The 21,157-nt window shown below is 40.7% G+C and overlaps 1 protein-coding gene across 5 annotated transcripts in view; it reads right to left on the bottom strand.

The window, feature by feature from the left end:
- Window positions 1-6,274: 6,274 nt before the first annotated feature.
- TFCP2 (transcription factor CP2) overlaps window positions 6,275-21,157 on the bottom strand; it is a 45,070-nt gene continuing 30,187 nt past the window's right edge. For all 5 annotated transcript variants that reach the window (XM_004692742.2, XM_012732591.1, XM_012732592.1 and 2 more), the window contains exons 6-16: window positions 19,540-19,646; window positions 18,766-18,918; window positions 17,843-17,953; window positions 17,157-17,245; window positions 15,086-15,134; window positions 14,593-14,686; window positions 13,363-13,453; window positions 11,352-11,479; window positions 10,816-10,958; window positions 7,809-7,860; window positions 6,275-7,417 (exon numbers count right to left, since the gene is read on the bottom strand). In XM_004692742.2, coding sequence (XP_004692799.1) covers window positions 7,380-7,417; window positions 7,809-7,860; window positions 10,816-10,958; window positions 11,352-11,479; window positions 13,363-13,453; window positions 14,593-14,686; window positions 15,086-15,134; window positions 17,157-17,245; window positions 17,843-17,953; window positions 18,766-18,918; window positions 19,540-19,646 — 1,055 coding nt within the window. In that variant the 3' untranslated portion in view covers window positions 6,275-7,379. The remainder of the gene's footprint in view (window positions 7,418-7,808; window positions 7,861-10,815; window positions 10,959-11,351; window positions 11,480-13,362; window positions 13,454-14,592; window positions 14,687-15,085; window positions 15,135-17,156; window positions 17,246-17,842; window positions 17,954-18,765; window positions 18,919-19,539; window positions 19,647-21,157) is intronic.

Here is a 21,157-nt window from a genome sequence, read left to right as displayed (position 1 = left end):
GCCGGCCCGGGGGCGGCGCGGCCGCTGCGGCGGACCCTGGGAAAGCGAGTTTCGCGCCGCTGCAGCCGTTCCAGGGGCGAGAGACGACCCTCCGCTCCGGGTCTTCTCGGACTGGACGCGTTCTCGGCTAGACGTCCTTTCCTTTCCCCACAACCGCGTTCCCAAGCCGCCGGAACGTAATCCCCGTAATCCTCGTTTATGGGATTTTAGTCTAAGCAGTAAGGCGTGCTGCAGCCTGTCCAAGCAAGGTAGGGAGGAGATGCAAGCAATGTATTATCTCAATGATGTACTGACGGCTGGACTCAGGTGGTTTCGTTCAAAAAATATTTGCACATGATCTCCGAATCGCCCACTTTGCAACCCATCTTCAAGGTGGGGAAGAGACGAGACTTCGAAGTCCTAAACTAGATGTCATTTCCCAAGGACACTCAACCTTGGCTTCCTGACTCACCCAGAAGCCTACGTCTGACCTGTGAGGCTGACAAAATATAGATGCACCCTCTGCCCCGACGGCCACCTCCATCATTCTGGCTCCTATTTCCCCCTCCCATTCTCTGTTTTACCACCAATGAACACTGACCTGCCTGCAGTTCCTTTTACGGGATAATCATGCTGTCACCCAGGGCCTTTCACCTGCAAAACCTTCATCCTTAACTCCTTTACTTCATGTGTGCCTTATTAGAGAACTTCTTTATGTTTCTAAAATGGAGCTTCCCTTAGTCACTGTGCTTATACTACGCCTTTCCATTTACCACCTGGTAATTTCACTCTTTTTTGTTTTCACTTACTTAAGTTCTGTGAGAGCAAGGAATTGTTTACTGTATCTTTAGCACCTAGTACAGAGCCTGGGCTTTGACATTTAGGAGCTCTGTGGATTTTTACCGGGTATTTATTGAATGGGTGCATGGCAGGGTTTAAATTAGGCTTAAGCAGTTTCCAAAGTCTGGTGCACTTTTCACTGCCACCAAGAAACAATGAGTTTCTGAGTGCCAAGCCATGTCAGCATTAGAATGGAAAGGTTGGGTGGCCTGGAAAAAATGCCAAGAATTCCAGTTCTCTCTCCTAGGTGACACTGGAGACTCCAAAAGGTTAGCAAACAACATTGCAAAAACAAAACAAAAAACCCAACAAAACAGCAGGTCACGTACAAAAATGTAATTCTTGGGGTACCGTGCTCTGATCATCTCATCTGCTGAAACTTAGGTCTGCTCAAGAGCATAGGCACTGGAGCCATTCTGCCTGAATGTAAAGCCCAACTCTTCCCCTCACTAGCGGTGTGACCCTCAGGAAGGTTCATAACTTCATTGTGCCTTAGCTTCCTCGCCTGCAAATGGGCAATGATGATGTCAGAGCTTTGTGAAGATTTTATATTCATATAGTATAAAGCATTGTCAACACAGTGCTATCTCCGTGTTCACGGGACGGCTCAGACAAAATGATAGGATCAATAATAGATTTACAAAAAGCAGTCAAAAGGCCATTTTGGGGAGGCTTAAAACAATATCCTGTGCACACAGCCGGTCTGGGCAGGCATGATACCTGATACCTGCTTTCAGACTCAACACCCAAGTTTTGTTGGCTAATGAAAGGAAACTGGAAGATGGTTAAAACAAAGATGGCACATCCTTTGAGAAGATAGCAGAATCCAATCTGGCAGTGAGCTTCACATCATTTGACCCTCTAAAAACCCTCACAAATACCAGGATCATTCATTCACCAGATTTCATCGTCTGGATGGACTCACTGTTGAGTTACACAAGGGTGCGGATCTGTCCATCATAACTGCAACTCTGCTTCCAGGTGAAGTGGGGTGTGTGGAGGGCAAATGACCAGAAAGCTTGAGTGCAGCAGAACAGAGAATACAAAGAAAAGTGGAGGGGGAAACACTAAGTTAATAATATGTAAATAAAACCAGACATCCGATTCTAAATGTCACAGCTTTGCTCCAGACCTAAGTACGGTCAGTGTTTTGGTGGTCAGTAGGAAACAAAACAAAGTGGAATGAAAGATCTTCAACAATGTTGTTTCATCTAAGTCAGCCAGGATGGCTTTTCTCATCAGCATTATGAGATGATGTTGAATGAAACTACGTTATTGAGAGCCTGCTGTGTGGATTGGCTAAGAATACACAAAACACAGATGGGTGCACTGTTTTATGAATAAAAAAGTTAAAGCAGAATAGAAGGAAGAGGTGACCAAAAACAGCAGTCGCAAATGAAAAAAACCAAAACTCAGTGTCCATATCCTGGGTAGTCTTTACATATCTGTATTGCAGACAATAATATCCTGTTTGCTGAGCAACAGGGTAAGTGTATTAAGTACAAAATAAAACTTTTATACTTATTATCCATTTAAAACTCCCCAACAAGCCTCAGAAGTATTATCTTCCCCCTTTTTTTTTTTTTTAAGATTTATTTTCACAGGCCAGAAGTGCAGACTCTGATTCCCCAGAGTCAGAGTGGGGAGCAGAACCGGCAGAAGGAGGAAGCTGAGAGGAGACAGAAAGGGGGGAGACAGGAAGCTCCGGAGACACTGCTGAGGGCGCAGGAGGAGCAGAAGGGGCCTGCTGCACCCTGGTATCACCCCCTGGCTGGGATTGGACTCATGAAACACTCATGAAGCGGCTGTGCTTTAACCCCTTGCTCCACCAGGGAGGGCCCAGCTCATCCTTTTAAGATGAGAAAATTGAAGTTTAAGAGATTATTTGGTCGAGGGTCTATTCTAGGAAGAAAGATTAAAATATGGGATTTAAGTACCTGTTTATATGACACCAAAGTATACAATGTATAGAATACTCGTTACTACCAAAAGATAAACAATAATGCACTGGGAGGGGATTAAAAAAATAAGAAGTCAGGAAATACTATGAGGCAAGCTCCTAAAAGGTAAAAATCTAAGGTACTATATTTCCTTTTCTGATACAGAACCTGTCCTGAAGTTGTATGGTGACTACATTTAATTGTCATACAGCTCGAAAGAGACAAAATCTGAAAAAAAGTGAGCCATAGCAATTTAATAGTACAAACAACAAAGAAATTCCATGAACATGATCGGGGTTTCAAAAGGGATGTTCAGAAACTGATTTCTTCCATCTGTTGAAAAAGCAAAAGGCTGGACCTCCCTGTGGCACAGGCACTATCACAGCCACTGTGGCAGGAGTTTGATCCCAGCCTGGCAGCTGACCCACAGGGCGCAGCAGACCTCTCCTGCCTCGCCCCTTGCTCCCCTCAGCAGTGTACTTCATCAATCTGCATGTTCTGCTCCCCGCTCTCTGGTGAATCCTTTCATCTCCTCCCCCAGCACCTCTAGCCTACACCCCATTTCTTGTATGCATAAACACATAAATCTCAAAAAATGAAAAAAGGTTGGGTAGTTAAAGACAAGGGGTGAGCTTAAGAGAGATTAATGTTAGTAAACCTAAAGGAAGTGAACTAAAGGATGTGAAGGATGTGAAGATGTCTAGTGAAAGCTGTTACCTAAATCTTTAAATGAAATGTCAAATCCAGGAGGAAACAAGAATCTGCAGTGAAGAAAATGAGGAATATATATCTCATTTTATGAAAATATATGACTACATAGATTTACATAATATGATGACTATAATTCATGTCCTAAAAGATCCCATACAATACAAAACAGTAGAATACTATAACACAACAGTATTTTTTAAAAAAGCAGTTCCCTTATAACTGACATCAATCCAATTGAAAAATTTAATTAATAAATCTTTTAAATCTGAATATGAAAATGCAAATGCTGGATTTAGTTGCAATTTTTCAAAGTAACTTCTTGAACAGGGCTATATTCATTAGGAGAAGTGAAAAGGAAAGGTGAAAAGGGGATGTGAAACAGATGGAAATTTAAGGTCAAAGGTAATGTACAAAGTCATTTTAAAAAAGTAAATCAATACAGCTAAAACAGATGCTGATGGCATTCATCTCACATCACGTATGGCATCTTTTTCAGTTCATTCTGTTTTAGAGTGGTATTAGATTCTTCCCTTTTAAGCCTTAAGCGTGTATAATAAAACAAAGTAGTAATCCCAAACTAAATACTATAGCAGGAAAAGCCTTAGTCCTCAACTAAGAAAACAGCGTATTAAGAGGCAAAGTGATGTAGGATTATTCTGTAAGACTTAGTATAAAATGACGTGTCTAGGAGGGACATTTGTGCCTTTCCTGCTGGGGATGGGATTCTCAGGACCAATAACAGCCATAATATATTCCTATAAAGGAGCAACCCATGGCCAAAGAAGCTGAGTAATGATTCCATGAATTGATAAAATAGGGCTCAGCTTCATCTTTTGGGCCCCAAGCCCTATGAAATTGTTAGGTACTAGCAGGACACAAAAGCTACCGGGAAGAGAGAAGCAGCTCAGCACTGATGTCAAAGGTGTGCACCCAAATTTGTGTTACTTTCAAAACTGAATGCTGAAGTTTCATTCAACCCTTCATGGTAGTTGTAACACAACCCAAATCTCCACAGCAACACTATACAAAAGACTTTCTCAGAATATTGGCGGTACGAAGGGCTTCCAGAACATTCCTTCAGCAGGTATATACTAGAACGGCCAGTTCCATTTGCCAGGCTCCCCCAGTGGGAGAGCATGCTCAGCATACACAGTGCCTGCCTGTCAGGAATCAGAACACCTGCTGATGTCTTGTGTTTGTCTTGTGATGGTTACACTGAATCTCCTTCAGCCACTAGAACCATCTCCATTCTCCCCCTTTTCAATGTTGCTTAAATAATCACTTATGTAGGCAAACTTCACTGGACAAACGTTCTTATTGCCTCAGAGCCACATCTTATGTCATGACTAATGCTTTACCTTTTAGAGTCCTGCCATGATCTCCGCCCCCCCCTTAATTTTCCAATAACTCCCTTTTCATGAGTAGATCTTTATACATCAGATTCTCCTAAACGGAACCTATCACACTTCAAAGGGATTGTACAGTCCTGTCATGGGATGCTGCTCCGGTTCTCAGGAGGGCCTAAAATGTTAACTATTCTCACCCTCATCTGCCTTCACAGTAATAGAAACATTAAATCACATATTTTATTTTAAATTCAACTGTCATATTCTAAAAAAGATAAAATTAGCAAATTTTGCTTCTAGGAATTTATAGATACAAGCAAAACACGAGGTTGTATGTTCAAAATGACTTAACCATCTATGGGGCCTGCCTGGTCATTTAAAAAAGAGAGAGAATGATGTATAAATCCTAACATAGGAAGATGTTCAAAATTTCCAAAGAAAACTTACAGATCATTAGTGTAATATGAGCCCAAGAGTGAGATATATTTTTTGCAAGGGGAGTAGGAGTTCAGTAGAAAAAGTTATTTTTCTACTCTTCTTTATTGTTTGAATCTATCACTTTATGTATTACTTTCATTATGAAAATGATAATATGAATTTTACATTTACTTCAAGGAAGATTAAATTTTTTAAAAGCAAGTTGAATAATCAAAATATTTTAACACCATACCAATTTTATGAATTATCTAGCTTTTGGCACTATAAATATTTTTGGAATTAAAAAAAGTCTAGGAGAATTTCTAGATAATTTAAGGATCTGTGATTACAAAGTCATATAAATACATTTCTATCAACTTGAAAATTACTCTAAAAAAACCCAACACCAAGTAAAACTTAGTAAGTATAATTTATAGTAAATATATTAATAGAATTCTGTGTATCATTTGAAGTAAACAAGAGCCGTTTCAAATTTAGATGGGACTTTAAAAGTGATCTAGTCACATCCTTCCAGTCTAGCATCCAGACAGAATAAGGAGAAAACCCAAACCAGTAGCAGCATGCTAAGAAGAGAACTGACGTCCCTGAAGCGAGAAGCAGTCCTCAAACATAATACAACTAGAAATATCCCCCCACAGAGGGACAGCTGGGAATTATTCCCTAAAAAATTATTTTGGCCTTATGTGTCAAGTTGCCCAGGTCATCTGATTTTCTGGTTTTAAGGTTTTTCAATTTGTTTCAATTTGAAAGAAATCAGACCATATTGCAGGTTGATTTTAATGAACAAAAATTTCTGTATAAAAACATTTAGACTTTATCAAATGCTTTAAACACACTCACATCCAAACCCAATACAGAATTTCTGAACTTTATCTTTTTTCACTTCAACATAATGTGTAAAGGGATTTCTGGATAAAACTGTACATGTGAAGAAAGAGGACCTCTATTCTTTCACACACACACACACACACACACACACACTCATTTGAAGAAAAAATTTTAAATCTCTAAAAGCATGAATGGGATTGGAATGAATTTCTTGTAATGTTTATATAAAAGAATACTACATAAGAACTTCTTGCACCGAGAAGATGTAGAATGCATAATCAGAAAGCAGATGTTAGCTTAATTCAATAGTCTGATATCACTCAAGAACAAAGGATTCCGGGAGTTACAGATAATCCCTATTTTTCACCTCCTCAGATTCTATTAATCAGAAAACTGATGATGCTTAAAAAGCATGTATGCTTTTATTCTGTGTAACTTTTGACTCATTCCTCACTAGGTTTGTCCCTTTCAGTGGTTGATTTCTCAGTTTTTAATCAGGTAGCGCCTACTCACCAGAAGAGGATGGCCAGCAGGGGCTGTGGTCAGGGCTCTGGTTAAAAGGAGCCGGACAGCCTGGGTTTGGCTCTCAGCACCCACCCCCCATAGACGCCTGCCTATTACCCAGCAAGGACTTGGCCACTGTGTGTCTCCATTTCCTTAGCTTCAATTAGGGATCAACATTACCTACTTCATCTAGGGTTATTAAGCATATTTAAATAAGATAATCCATTTAAAGAATTGATTTGTTCAGCACAAGTAAATGCTCCATAAATGTTAGCTAAAATTACTAACAGTCATAGTATTTAAGGAAAACAAATTTCTCCTTTTATGAGGTTTTCAGGATCCAATTGTGGGAAAAAGCCACTATGTTTGATGCAAAAGAGATTGAGGATCTAGTCTTAGGAATATAGATGTTCACTTTTATATTAGAAAAGAATTACATGGCTCCATATCACAAAAAGTTAACATCTTTCCATTAAACATCACACAATTTTCATTATCACGCCCTACATACAGCCTAGATGGTATGTAGTTTCTACTGATACTCCACAACGACAGGGCCCAGAAACTTAAACTAAGAAACAGCTGCAGAAATGGATGCTGGGCAGTAATCCGTGTGCCTCAGGGGCTTGGGTCAACACTAATGGCAGGGATTCGGCCTCCACGGCCTGGACTCCCACAGTCACATGGGTCAGGTTCCTGCAGACCTTCAAATTTCCATTTTCCGCCCCTTCAAGAGGGAGAGGTTTCCAGGAGGCGCAGGAAGCAGAAGCCACTGAGGATGGAAGGCCCACACCTACTTCAGTATGATATGATAGCTATCATTGGTTTCTGCTATAAGAGAGAGAGAAAAAAATCTTTAGTTACCTGTACAACACAGAAAGAAAAGATCGGTAAGGTGCTTTTGAGAAGGAAAAGAAAACAGAACAAGGCAAAGGACAGTATGCTGATTAGTGATCACAGGACCCTTAATAAATACACGTGATTAAAACATGACTCCATTTCCTCAGCTGGCCAAGGAGGGGGGAAAAGAATGACAAAGTCATCACTGCACTTTGCTCTGATCATGGCACAGTAGAAGAGCCAATTCATACAAAGAAACAATCTCTAAAGTCACTTTCTCTACTCAGATAAGGTAGCTGATACTTTCCCTTTCTTCACAAAGAAATATTTAAAAAGCTCTTAAATGACTTACAGAAAGGCATTTGTTTGATTATTGCATTACCTTTCATTGTGTCCAGAATAAAGCAAGCTTCTTCCTGAAAGTTTTGTATCATCTGTAAAATGCAAGAAAATTTGATTATCAGAAACCTTGGTTTGCTGCATCTATTTTGACATTAGATTTAAATTAAAACAACAACAACAACAAAACTTTGTCTTCTTTTGTCATTCACTTATTCTAAGTTTAAAAAGCTAAGCAGCCTAAAACAGTAATTTTTAAATTGTAGTGTTTCTGGGCTAATCCCATTATTTTCCAAGGGGTGTAAACATTGTCAGACCACATGGAAAAGTGACTTCCAGGTCTTCAGCTCTCATATGTATCTTTCCTAAAACCGTCTGCTCAGATTTCCTTTTCCACTTTCCCTTCTCACACTCCTTTTCCCAGTTGACAAAATAAAGGCCTGGGTCTCGCCTTCCTGGAATCCTACCAAGACGCACTGTGCTTGGGGATAAAGGCTTCCAGGATGCTCCAGTGTAACTGCAATGTGAGCACAGATTACTGGACAACAAACTAACTCGTGTTGGGTCACATGGCTTCTGTTTATCAGAACTTAAGAGTGACCTCATCAGACTGTCAAGTGACTGGCGATTCAAAATAATTTTTTAAAATATCACAGAATAATTTTTGGCACATAACTCAGAAGTTAAAAAAAAAATCCAGTGATGCTATTTTAACAAAACTTCATTCACTCCTGTCTATCAATCTATGTTAATCGGGTTCCACAGCACTTAAATCTAGGGGAAAAAACAGGATGAAATTAGCGTTGAACTCATTTCATCCAGGCAGTCAACAGGGAGTGTGCAGCTACAGATGAGTTGTGAGAGGGGCTGGGGGAAGGAAGAGGTCCTAGACAAGCCCCTATCTTATTAATAGCTGCGCTTCTAAATAAATTTTAAGTAAACAAGTGAGCTTACTTAAAAAAAATTACAAATAGTTCAAATTGCGACAACTTCTGTGCCTGTGAAGGAAACTAAGAGCACTTACTTCCAAATGAAGGTTTTTGTTACTCTGAGATATGATGCACATTCAGTGAATCACTGTCTAAAAAATACTTCCTAACAATTCCAGGAGAACCCGCAGTGATATGTGCATGGCTCCCGTCCCTCAGGTTTTCTTTCCAAGTTCTATAACAAGTCCAACATGACTAGGGTATGAGAGGGTAAGATGGCACTGAACAAACCAATCTCTCCCACAGTAAATTCGCACTACCCTGCAAATATACAACTATTGGTTTGAAACTAGAGCCCTGACTTTTCGCTTCACAAAGAAAGGCCACTGTGGTTTTCAATGGGCTGCACAAATCTACTAGGGCCAATATCACCTGGCTATTTTTACTGGTTTGTCATTGTTTAAGAAACCCAATTCTGGGCCCTGCCTGGTGGCGCAATGGGTTAAAGCGCAGCACTACGAAGCTGTCCGCAGCCACTGCAGCCTGAGTTCAATCCGCGGCCAGAGAGTGACCCACAGGGCGCAGCAGACCTCTCCTATCTCCCTGCTGCTCCCCATCAGCAATGTACTTTGTTGATCTGCCTTTTCTGCTCCCCACTTTGTCTCTGGTGAATCCTTTAGCTGCCCCTGAACCTCTAGCCTGTACCCCATTTCTGTGTGCATAAATAAATAAATCTTAAAAAAAAAAAAAAAGCCATTACTGAGATTTGGTGGCAGCACGTTCATTGACTCATCACTTAACTGCGATGGACACTGTGGGGCAAGGAGACTGGCGGGTGTCCCCGCAGAGGACCCTTAACACCACAGGAAGGACTCGTTTGATCCATGACCCACTTGTCACCTCTAAGCTGGGCCTGGCCTCTGAGGGTCCTGGGCCTAGGTCAGTGTGGCACGCACAGAATCATCTCCACTCCTCCTCAGTCTACCGCAGTCTTTCTTCAAGGCGCCTCTCCTTGCCTTTTCTGTGAGTTTTCTTTGGTCTGGAAACAGCTGCCACAAGTACTTCTGCTTCTTTTAACTGTTTTGCAGTTCCTGGGTATCACTGTGCTCTCCTCTAATTCTTTGTCTACAACATCTGAAGATGGGTTTTTCCCTGACTTAGTGCCAACGTCATCAGTTCCTGAAATCCCCGTCTCTGAACCCAAACGTCCAGTTCTTGCTTTCCTTTCCAGGTTGTAACAACTTTTGGTTTCTCCAAATTGCCAGCCTTCCTAGAAAGCCCTTCGGTAAGGCCTCCAGGTGTTCCAGCGCAGACAGCAACTTCTCCTTCTTATTACAAAGACGTGCCAAGCCCTTGACCAGCCCTGCGGCCAGAGCATGCACAGTCACTTGCTGGTCTGAGGTCCGGCAGGTTTCAAGAGCAAGAAACACTTCTCTTAATGTCTAATGTTTACAAAACATGTAGTGAACACATGTACATTGGCGTAACTGACTGTAACAAGTCTGTTAAAGAAAAGTACATTAACAGGTGTTCTTTTCAGTGGATGACAATGGTGGCAAATCACTTTTGTATTTAGTAGAATAGTGATATAACTATTTCATTTTTATTATTTTTATTTTTTAAGGATTTATTTATGCATGTAAGAACTGGGGTACAAGCCAGAGGGATGGGGGTGGGAGTGAGAGGATTCACCAGAGACAGAACGGGGAACAGAACAGGCTGAATGATGAAGTCACTGCTGAGGGGAGCAGCAGGCAGGTCAGGAGCGGTCTGATGCACCATGTGGGTCAGCTCCCCGGCTGGGGCTGGAACTCGTGCTACAGACAGCTTCACAGTTCTGCACTTTAACCCGCTGCACCACCAGGGAGAACCCACCATTTCATTTTCAAATGTCATATAATATTCCCAGAAATTACAACTTTCTCACTATTTTAACAGAAAACACAGTATTAAGTCAACAAATACTGTGCAAGGGGATACACAGTGTTTTAAAATTATTTTAGGAAGGAGGGCAGGCAAAACACTTGAAGATCTGTGAGCGAGGATACAGCCCTCTGCCTTCGTGGAACTGCTCTGACTCCTGCCACATGCCTGCCAAGGGCACTGTCCCCCTGCGAGTACCTCGTCACTGATGAGCACGTGGATTCCCGTTGGCCCCTGCTTGTAGATCTGGCTGATTTGGTGAGGGGAGATACTGAAAAGCTGTGCGATTTTCTCTGTCAGTTCAACAGCAGTCAGCTCTTCGAGATAGATGGCATGATACACTGCAAAAGGACAAAGCAAAGAGTCAAGCCCAAGTTCCTCTGACTTCATGAAGCTGATTGCCAGGAACACCCACTTTTCTGGAGGGCTCAGTCAGACTGTCTGAGTTCAAATCCTAATTCTACTGTTTGCTAGCAAGTTACTTAACTGCCTCATTTTCCTCAGCGAAACGCTGATGATAAAAACAACACAGAGTGCAAAGAGGGGATATCTGTTGTAAAACTCGAAGCATGGAAGTGTTTGCAAAGAGTGCCCAGTGTATATTGACAGCACCGTACACATCAGCAATCACCTTTCCCTCTAGCGAATGCTAAATCTGCTTTTGGCAAATCCCCAACATGCACGCGCAGTCGTCTCTTCACCTGCTCACATCTGGCCCAACCAGAGCGACCTACCGAAGAAAGTACCGTTGGAGTCCCCGTCCTCATGCTTCTGCTGCTGCTGCTGCTGCTGCTGCTGCTGCTGCTCCCTCAACTGCAGGGACTCTTGACAGACATAAATGGTCAGCCGTGGCCGCACCATCCTCAGGAGGGAAGAGAGGTTGTTAGTCGTACATTTGTCATGGCAACAAAATTTTAACGGAGAAAGGATATATCCATGTTAATACTACAGAGCGAGGGATGAAGACTAGCAGCCTGCAGACAGCTCATTTACTATGTTTTATTAGTTCCCAGCTGGTAAATATTAGTTTTGTTTCTTTAAGCTGAAATGCATCTAACAGAAGATAGCATATAAACCTCTGAATTTTTGCCTTTCCTTAAAAAAAAAATCAGAGCTGGAGGCCTCCCTGGTGGTGCAAAGGGCTAAGTCTTAGCACGAGGCAGCTATAGGCAGCCACTGCAGCATGAGTTCGACCCCCCAGCAGGGAGCTGACCTACATGGCACAGCAGATCTCTCCTGTCTCTCCACTGCTCCCCTCAGCAGTGGATTTTGGTCAATCTGCCTGTTCTGCTCCCCACTGTGTCTCTGGCGAATCCTTTCACCCGCTGCACTTCTGGCTTACACCCCTGTTCTTGTATGCATAAAGAAATAAACCTTAAGATAAAAAACAAACCAGAGCCGGCCCTCTCCCTTAAAAACCACCACAATCAGCTGGCCTCCGCACAGAGCGCACACATCCTTCAACACAGCCCGACTTCACTGGGACTCACTCACATGTGGCCACTGTCATCTGACCTTTGTGTAAAGGTTACAGAGACTCAAAATGCGAGCCACTGCCTTATGTGTCAGAGTCAAGATATGCCTTTAAAAAAAAAAAAAACAAACAAACAAGGCAAAACAGTAAACTGGAGAATCTTATTTTCCTTATTACATTCTCCTAAGCAGTCGAAGGCATCTTTGTGTTGGCATCTTTTAAACAGTAGCCAATGACTGACCTCATCACCTTATTCCTTCACATTTCTTAATTCCCTTTAGATAAGACATTAAAAAATGGCCACAAAAGAATGTGTCACCTCAGAATGCTTATATTTTTATTATTGGGATTTGTTCCCTGGTAGGGTGGGGCTGGAAGGAGTTTGACCTTTGTCTTCCTCAATAAGTGTCACTTATGACACTGTATGCACACACACACAGAATTCATTCTCAGCTCTCCCAGTCAACCTCTGAAATTCACCATTTTTCTTAAAACTCCAAGACGACAGTCAACCTGATTCAGTATCCCTTGCGATGCACACAAATACACTCCACAGAGCTTCATCATTTAGTCACTGAGTTCTGTGGCACTGACCTGCATATGTGTGCCATCAAGATTGTGACTACCTAGTTGAAGTTGTAAATCGCAAGAAGGAACGACAAAGCATTCTGTATTACAAGTAACATTTGTAAGCAGACACTTCGACATTACCTATGCCAATTTAAGAACGACCTCTTCTCCAATTAACACTGACTCAGGGCTTTTGTACCTGTGGCTCTGCCCAGGCCGCACCTCCATAATCCCACAGCTCCAGCTGTTCTCACAACTGAAGTTAAGTACTCCCCTCCTCAGAGGGCTTCCCTGGCCATATTTAGGGTCTTCAATAAGCCACAACCTTACTGTTGTTTGCTTTGTTCTCCTTCAAGGCACCTATCACAACCCCAAACACTGTTTACATTTCTGTCTTTATCCCCATAATAAAGAAAATTCCACGATAATGGGGGTACCTTATCTTTTTTGCTCACAATCACGTCCCCTGAGCCTATAGCAGTTCGTGGCTCACAAGAGAATGTTTATGGAATATTTTTACTGAATATTCATTGAATGAAAAAATTACCTGTACATGAAAAACAGGTTATCATCGGGAATGTCTTGAATCAAATGTAGGCTATTTTTAATTTGCTCATTGGCACAACTGGCATTCAAAAAGAATGTTTCCACCGATGTACTTAGCTATGCAGAGAATGTTACCAATTTCACCAATTACATACCGGCCTTTCAATGCATTAAAAAGTCTGATTCCATCTGCAGGGCCACAGATCTGAATTACATCATCTCTAGTGAGTTTCAATAAATCTGCTCCTAGAAAATAGAAAAATGGACGGTAAAGGCAAAGATTCGCTGTGTTATTAAAGTGGGCTCTACTAGCAGGACACCTCATTGCTACCCGGTTACAGCCCATAATCCTTTGCATGGTTACAGCCCATAATCCTTTGCCTGGTGTATAAGGCCCATGACCTGGCCCATGCATCTTACCTCAATTCCCAAATCACTTCTGTACTTAATCCCATTATTTCACCTTTCTGATGTTGTCTTAACAAGTAAGTTGTTCTGTCTGAAATATCCTTCTACTGTCTGACCAACAGACTCCTTCTCCTCATCCAAGATTCAACTTAAGCATCACACATATTCCCTAAGCCCAGACCTCCGTTTGTACACACTTATCCATGGTATTACAACTATTCATTTACCTTTTTTTGGGGAGTGATATTTTGATCTGATTCAGATTTTTTTAATACTAGATGATGACTGATCAGGAACTATGCCTATCCATTTATTTATTCCAACCACACAGAGTATAGAGCAGGAGCTAAACAAAAGTCAAATGTGCAAATAGAACATAATATGGTAACAAGGGAAACACTTCCTTAAAAGTGTTATGTAGAATAAATATTTTAATCAAAGTGAATTTAAACTAAGAGAGAGACCAAGAGGTCTCTCTCTCTCTCTCTTTAAAGTATTTCACAGCAGTTGCATCTGGTGAGAAAGTCTGACGAGCTCTATGACACTCACTTAATCAGAAAACTTCACTACAGGCCTCCCTAGTGGCCAGGGGTTAAGTCTCAGAGCCACCAGCTCAAAGGCCCACGGCAGCAGTCTGAGTTCAATCCCTGGCCAGAGAGTGACCCACATCTGGTGCAGCAGACCTCTCCTGTCTCCCTGCTGCTCCTTTAGCAGTGGATTTCAGTAGATCTGCCTGTCTGTTCCCCTTTCTATCTGGTGAATCTTCTCACCCTCCCTGCATCTCTGGCCTGCACACCAGCTCTTCTCCACAAAAATAAATAAAATCTTCAAGAAAATAAGATGTCACTAACTCTCTCTCTCTCTCTCTCTCTCTCTCTCTCACACACACACACACACAAGCTCACATGAATGCCAGGAAGCCCTAGAACCTCAAGGTATATTCTGTGCTGGGGATAGGAGAAAAGAAGAAACTTAACCTGAGAAGTTTGTAAAAAGCCTTGTGAAGGTGGAAAAACGGTTCCGATGCAGCCACTGTTGAGCTTCCTGAGGTGTGGTTGTTGGCAAGAGGTTCTGGAAGAGAGAACGCTCTTTTTAGTCTGGGTGACTAGAGAGGTTTCTCCTCCATCACTATATAACACAGCTGAACATTCCCACACTCCAGAGGCCTAGTCTGCCTGGAAGTCGTTTGTTGATGCCGCCTCAGCCTTCTCTGGCCATGCAAGATGCCCATGGATCCCACCTCTTTGCTTTCCCCTCTGCACTATGAGCTCCTTAAATGCACGGGTCCTGATTACCTGGTTCCTGCCGTTAGTCCCTAGCGTCGTGTCTGTCCCCCAGTCAAAATTTAACACGTTTGTGCAATGAATAAATGAATAATACTTCCTAAAAGTTGGGTATTTGTACTGAGTTGGAGAGTCATCAAAATATTATTAGACATTGCAAATAACTGACATGTAACTTTAGACTTACATCTGTGACTGGAGGGGGTGGCTCTGGCTGGTGGTTTGGTGAACCATTTCTAAAGAAACATTTAAAATGAAAGGATGAGTCCATGATACACACTAGGGTTCATCATCATCTCATTCTTCATCCTCATAAAGCTAGAATCTGCGTTCTTCATAAGAACTCTTAGACCCAATACTTTTATTATTGTTCATCTGATGTAAAAACTTTATTAGGGGAGAGGAACAAACTATTTTATCTGTGAAAGTTTTTACTACCGGGGAAATTTTAAAAAATCAACATTTCAATAAGTTGGGACTAATTAATTAGATCAATGGCAGAAAGAATACTTAACAGAAGAAATTTATGAGCATGAAAACCAAAATGAGAGTATAAAAATAATCAACAATACACAAACATACACAGGAAAATTAGAAAATGTACGTGCTGCAGTGTGGTCACATACTTCTATAATTAAAAACACAGGTATTATTTTAAAGGCAGCTTCAGGAGCTAGTTCTGCCTAATTTGTGACCCACAGGTTGGCTCAATGCCCATGGCTTCCCCTCAGACTTCCCTTTGGCCCACAAACTGCTCCTCTTCCCTGGGGCGCAGTTTTTTAAAAATGAGATTTATTTAGATAATATTACTTTGTAACACTGTACATGTTTTAGGGTACAGGTTACACCTCTGCAAATATATGCTGCTGTAGTATTATCGCGCCAGCCCACCATCAAAGCACTGGTCAACCTTTAGCCAGTTCGCTGGGCTAGCAACCTCCAACCTGCCCTTTCTGGTAGCCTCAATAACTAGGACTTCTTCTCTGAAACCAAAATTTCATCCTATTAATGATGTTATGACAAGGAGAAAAGAGAACATTTCAAAACTTGACTCTTAAATACTACATGTAGTTTAAAATTGCCGACAAGTAAACTGTATGATCCACGTGAGTGGCAAGAGCTATTTTTCTTTCAAAACACCCTTTTCTTTTCTACTTTAGTTGCAATTCAAATCCAGCACTCAAATTTAACAATTTATTTATTTCTGTAAATTTAACATCTACTTATTTAGTTACCTACTCTACAACTTCTACCTGTTTTTATTCTTTTTACATTTTGAATGTTTAAGTTACCTAAATTAATTAAATACTTTAGGTAGTTGGCTGAACACATAACGTACACACAGATTCAAAAACAAACATTACAACCACATAAACATATACTCACAAAGTTAGTAGCCTATTTCAAATCTCAATATGGCCTCTTGGAATACGTATTACATGCTAAGTCAACTTACTGTAACTGGAGTAGGTAGCTGTACCAATTTGTAATTATTTCTGACAATAAAAGACAATAAGGCTAAATTAACTGCATCTCCCATATATAATTACAAGATTTCATGTTAGCTATCATCTTTAACACTTTTTCCCCAATTATCAAAGATTTATAATAACTAGGTATTAGGTCCACTTTTAACAAATAAAGCAGATTTTAATGTTTATACAGCTATGCTTCAATTCCCAATGACCATTACTCCAGTGACCATCACGATCAGAAAGTAAAATAAATACTTAGCAGCAAATAGGGAGAAGTGAAAAGCCCAGAAAATCAGTCCCTGAATCACTAAAACTGACCATAAATACTATTTTCTAATGGGAGAAAAGAAGGAGGTGGAGAAAGGGTTACAGAAAAATAATTTTTAAGTTTCTTCTGAAGATAATCCAATCCTCCGTTAGTATAAAAAGCCATCAAAGATTTTACGTAGAGGGCCTCCCTGGTGGTGTTCGATCCCCAGGCAGGAAGCTGACCCGCATGGCGCAGCAGACCTCTCCTGTCTCACCTGCTGCTCCTCTCAGCAGTGTATTTCAGTAGATCCCTACTCTGCTCTGCCCCCTACTCTGTCCCACTCTGTCTCTGGTGAATCCTCTCACCTCCTGCACCTCTGGCCTACACCCCAGTTCTCGTATACATAAACAAATGAATCTTAAAAAAAAATGATTTATGTAGAAGTATACAGCGATTCAGTAAGATCTTGTGAATGGGGAGGCGGAGGCAATGAAAGAATACATATTTAGGTCAAACACATTTCCCAAACTTACCCTTCTCCAAGAGAAAAACTGCTGTGGGAACTATTAAATCCAGGGGAGGGGGAATTATTGACATATGTTATCTCAGGCCATGGAGAACACTAAAAACAAAAGAGAAGTAAAACACTGAAAAGTTTGTTTGACCCTTAGATTCCACCAAAACATTGTTATTAGAGCAGTACATCTCACTAGTAAATCTTAATTCCTCTGAGGTATCCACAACTGATAAAATCAAGACAAGTAACATAATTTTTTAATTGAAATATAATTGGCATATCACATTGAATTAGTTTTAGGTTCACAATGTATTGATTTGACTATCTAGATATCACAAAATGACTGGATTTTTCTTTCAAGAATAAAAAGCACTGGTTGAAATTGTCACCAAAAGAAATGCTCTTTTTTTGGGGGAGGGAGAACCTCCCTGGTGATACAACAGGTTAGAGCACAGCACTACCAAGCCAGCAGCAGCAGTTTCAGCACCAGTTCAATCCCCGACCAAGGAGGTGGCCCATATGGAGCAACAGACCTCTCCTGACCCGCCCACTGCTCCTCTCAGCTGTGTGTTTCAGTCGATCTGCCTTTTCTGCTCCCCACTCTGTCTCTGGCGAAACCTCTCATCGCTCCTCCACCTCTGGCCTGTACCCCAGTTCTGTACGCACAAATAAATAAATCTTTAAAAAAAATGCTTTTTTTACCTCTGTGAGTATAGTTGTCTCATAAGAAGGTTGATATTTCTCCTTTTCATGAGGAGTTCTTTTCTCCATTTTCTCCCTATCTGTTTTTTGCTTTCTGTCTGCACCTTTGGGCTGAAATGAGAAATGTCTGCTTTAAATTCAAGTACTCATCCTTTTAGCCAACAATATTACTTCTGGAAACATACATGTGAAAGAAAAATATGTGTACACATGACGTAAAGGCAAGACGCATTATTTTCATTTTTTGAAAACAGAAATTTAAGTGTTTAATAAAGTGGAAGAAGAAATGTACAGCTATTGATAGGGAAAGAAATTCAAGGCACAGTTAACTGAAAAAAGCAAGCCTCATGTCAACTCAGAATAAAATCCCATTTGTATTTCAAAGAAAAGAAAACATTTGTACATCTACACACATGTGTATATGAAAACACAGAAGGGGATTAGCAGATACATACTAAATTACTACAGTGGTGGCTTCTCAAGAAGCCTGGGGGTCAGGGTAACAGTGGGAGATGTCATGCTCTGAATACTCTTGTATTAATAAATCTTTTGCAGTGCAAATGGATCTGTCCACTTGATAAATATAAACAACAACAGAGAGAACGACTAAATACGAGTGTAACCAAAGCTGTCAGCTTATCATAATTTTATGAGCTTTTACAAAAGCTTTAGCTTCAATAGGCTTGAAGAAATTTTAATAAAAATCCACATTTTTGTTTTAGCTCCCTTTTCTTCTCCTATAACCCACTCTGGCTAAATCTCTTTACCAGATATCTCAGTAGTTCTTTCAATGCCTCTAAGCTTAGGTTGAGTTTTCATAGCTTTTGAAAGATGCCAAGTGAACTTTCTCACTAGGTGACTAACGGTAGAAACGAAAGATGAGGGGAAACGTTCCACGTGTCAACACCATGCCTATGAAATACCTTGAAGACTTTGATCTGGCAGCTGGCTGAGTGTAAATGCTCAGTGTATTCCCCATTCTCATTCTCCTTGAAGGTATCAATCTGTACCCGGAAAGGCACTCCCTTTTCGCCGCCATGTTTCCGCATGGTGAACTCTGTGCTGATGCAGTGCACCTGGGAGAGACAGCACCCCTCTCAGGCTTCTGGCGGCCAAGCCACTACTAACCACAAACACTTCAAAAGCATTATAAACACTACCAAAAAAAAGCTTATTATCTCTTTGATCCTGAAGAGATTGCATACTAACAGAGAAAAAGAGGAAAATGTAAATGATTTACAAATGTAGTAAAGTAAATGTACTTTAACTGTTTCAGAGACTACAGAGTAAACATAAAGTTCAGGCTCCGGAACTTCAAAGAAAATTTTAGAAAGAGGAAACACCATTTTCAAGGAATCCACCCAAAGGAAAATACTCAGCTATGTGAATTAAATTCTAAATATACGTGTTCAAAATAACTTCATGGGTTATAGAGAAAAATTAGCACAATCTACACACTAAATAAGTGTTAGGCAAGTTACAGGACACCCTGAGTAAAATACTATGGTGCCATTAGCAAATATTTTGGGGAGAGCAATTGAGAAACTCCTCATGTCTTTCAGATATATGTTGAGGAGTCTGCACCTGACAGATTGGAACCCTGTAAGATTATAACATCAACATGCTTCATCCTTCAAAAAATAACTTGTGAGTAAGAGATGCTTTTCTTCAAAACAGGATCCTCATCTACGCCTTACCTGAATAAATACAGATGTCCTTTTTGCAGGGTCCCACAGGAACTCCACTGTGTTCAGTTGGGTTGGATTAGCCCTAGGATCGATTATACCCACAGACATAGGGATATCTGAGAAACAAAATTGTAAGTTTGAAGGCCACTGTGTTTATTTTTTTAAAGGTTTATTTATTTATGCATACAGAACTGGGGTACAGGCCAGAGGTGCAGGGAGACCATCCACCAGAGACAAAGAGGGGAGCAGAATAGGCAGATATACTGAAACACACTGCTGAGGAGAGCAGACAGGAGAGGTGTGCTGCACCATGTGGGTTATCTCCCTGGCCTGGGATTGAACCCCTGCTGAAGCTGCTACAACAGCTTCATGGTGTTGTGCTTTAACCCATTGTGCCACCAGGGAGGACCTGGCCATTGTGTTTAAATAAGGAAACACTGACTCCTAGGTTATCAGTCCCCGCTTACCAAGACTTTTTGTATCACACTCTCAACAAACCTTTCTGCCAATGAAAGTGGCTTGATTAGAGCTAACACTTTGTTTTAAAATTTAAGACAAATTAGAAACAGTTTCCCATTGATTTGCCAATATTCTACTTAAAGATAGATTAAATCTTCACATTAACTCAGGACATTTTTAATTTATAATCTGCTTCACTTAAAAGATCAGTATTGCTGCCAAAAGTACACTAAAAGGGTTGCTGTAGAAAGATAAAGTGTCTGAAAAAGACAGACGGCACTGTATCACAAATAGAAGTGGGAAAAATTTAGCATAAGGATTGATGCTAACTTGTACAGTCATCAAACAGTCTTAAAAAGGAATGACAGGCCCTCCCTGGTGGCGCAGTGGGTTAAAGCGCTGCACTAGGAAGCTTAAGCCACTTCCCCATGAGTTCGATCCCCGCCTGCCCGGAGGTGACCACATGGCGCGGCAGACCTCTCCTGACCTGCCCGCTGCTCCCCTCAGCAGTATACTTCATCGATCTGCTTGTTCTGCTCCCCACTCTGTCTCTGTTGAATCCTCTCACCCTCCGCATCTCTGGCCTGTACCCCAGTTCTGTATAAATAAATAAATCTTTAAAAAAAAAAAAAAAAAGGAATGACAAATCTTATATTGAAGAGGGAAGCCAAAATGAAATGTACTCTAGAACTCTGCTTTCCATTTCAATGACATATATTCAAGTATTATCCCTTGACTTCTATTCATATTGAAACTGTAAAGATAAAGCCAGTTTGATATTACTTATTATCGTAATAATGCTATAAGTAAACTACTATTTTAGTTTCAATGATTCAAACAGGAAAGCAGTAAATGGGTCACCCTTCACAGTGTTCATTAATTGGATTCATCCTGAAGTCAATTTATTAAATGGACATCAATATGAAACCACTATTTTCTCAGATAAACCTACTTGTAGTTATATTTCTTTTAAAAACTGTTTTCCAATAGGAGTTACTAACCAAGAAAAGCTCAAAGATACAGATACCATATTTAAAGAACATTCATAAAGAATGACTAAATCTGTGTTTGTAAAAAATTCTTCCCTACATCCTATGATTTGAGAAAAATAAAATTCTACTCTGTGATTTATGGACACCTAATTTTTGACAAAGGAGCAAAGAAGATA

This window comes from Condylura cristata, unplaced genomic scaffold (genome assembly GCF_000260355.1).
Source record: "Condylura cristata isolate star-nosed mole 26May11 unplaced genomic scaffold, ConCri1.0 scaffold00034, whole genome shotgun sequence".
NCBI classification, from domain to species: Eukaryota; Metazoa; Chordata; class Mammalia; order Eulipotyphla; family Talpidae; genus Condylura; species Condylura cristata.
This window is presented reverse-complemented; position numbering and strand designations above follow the sequence as displayed.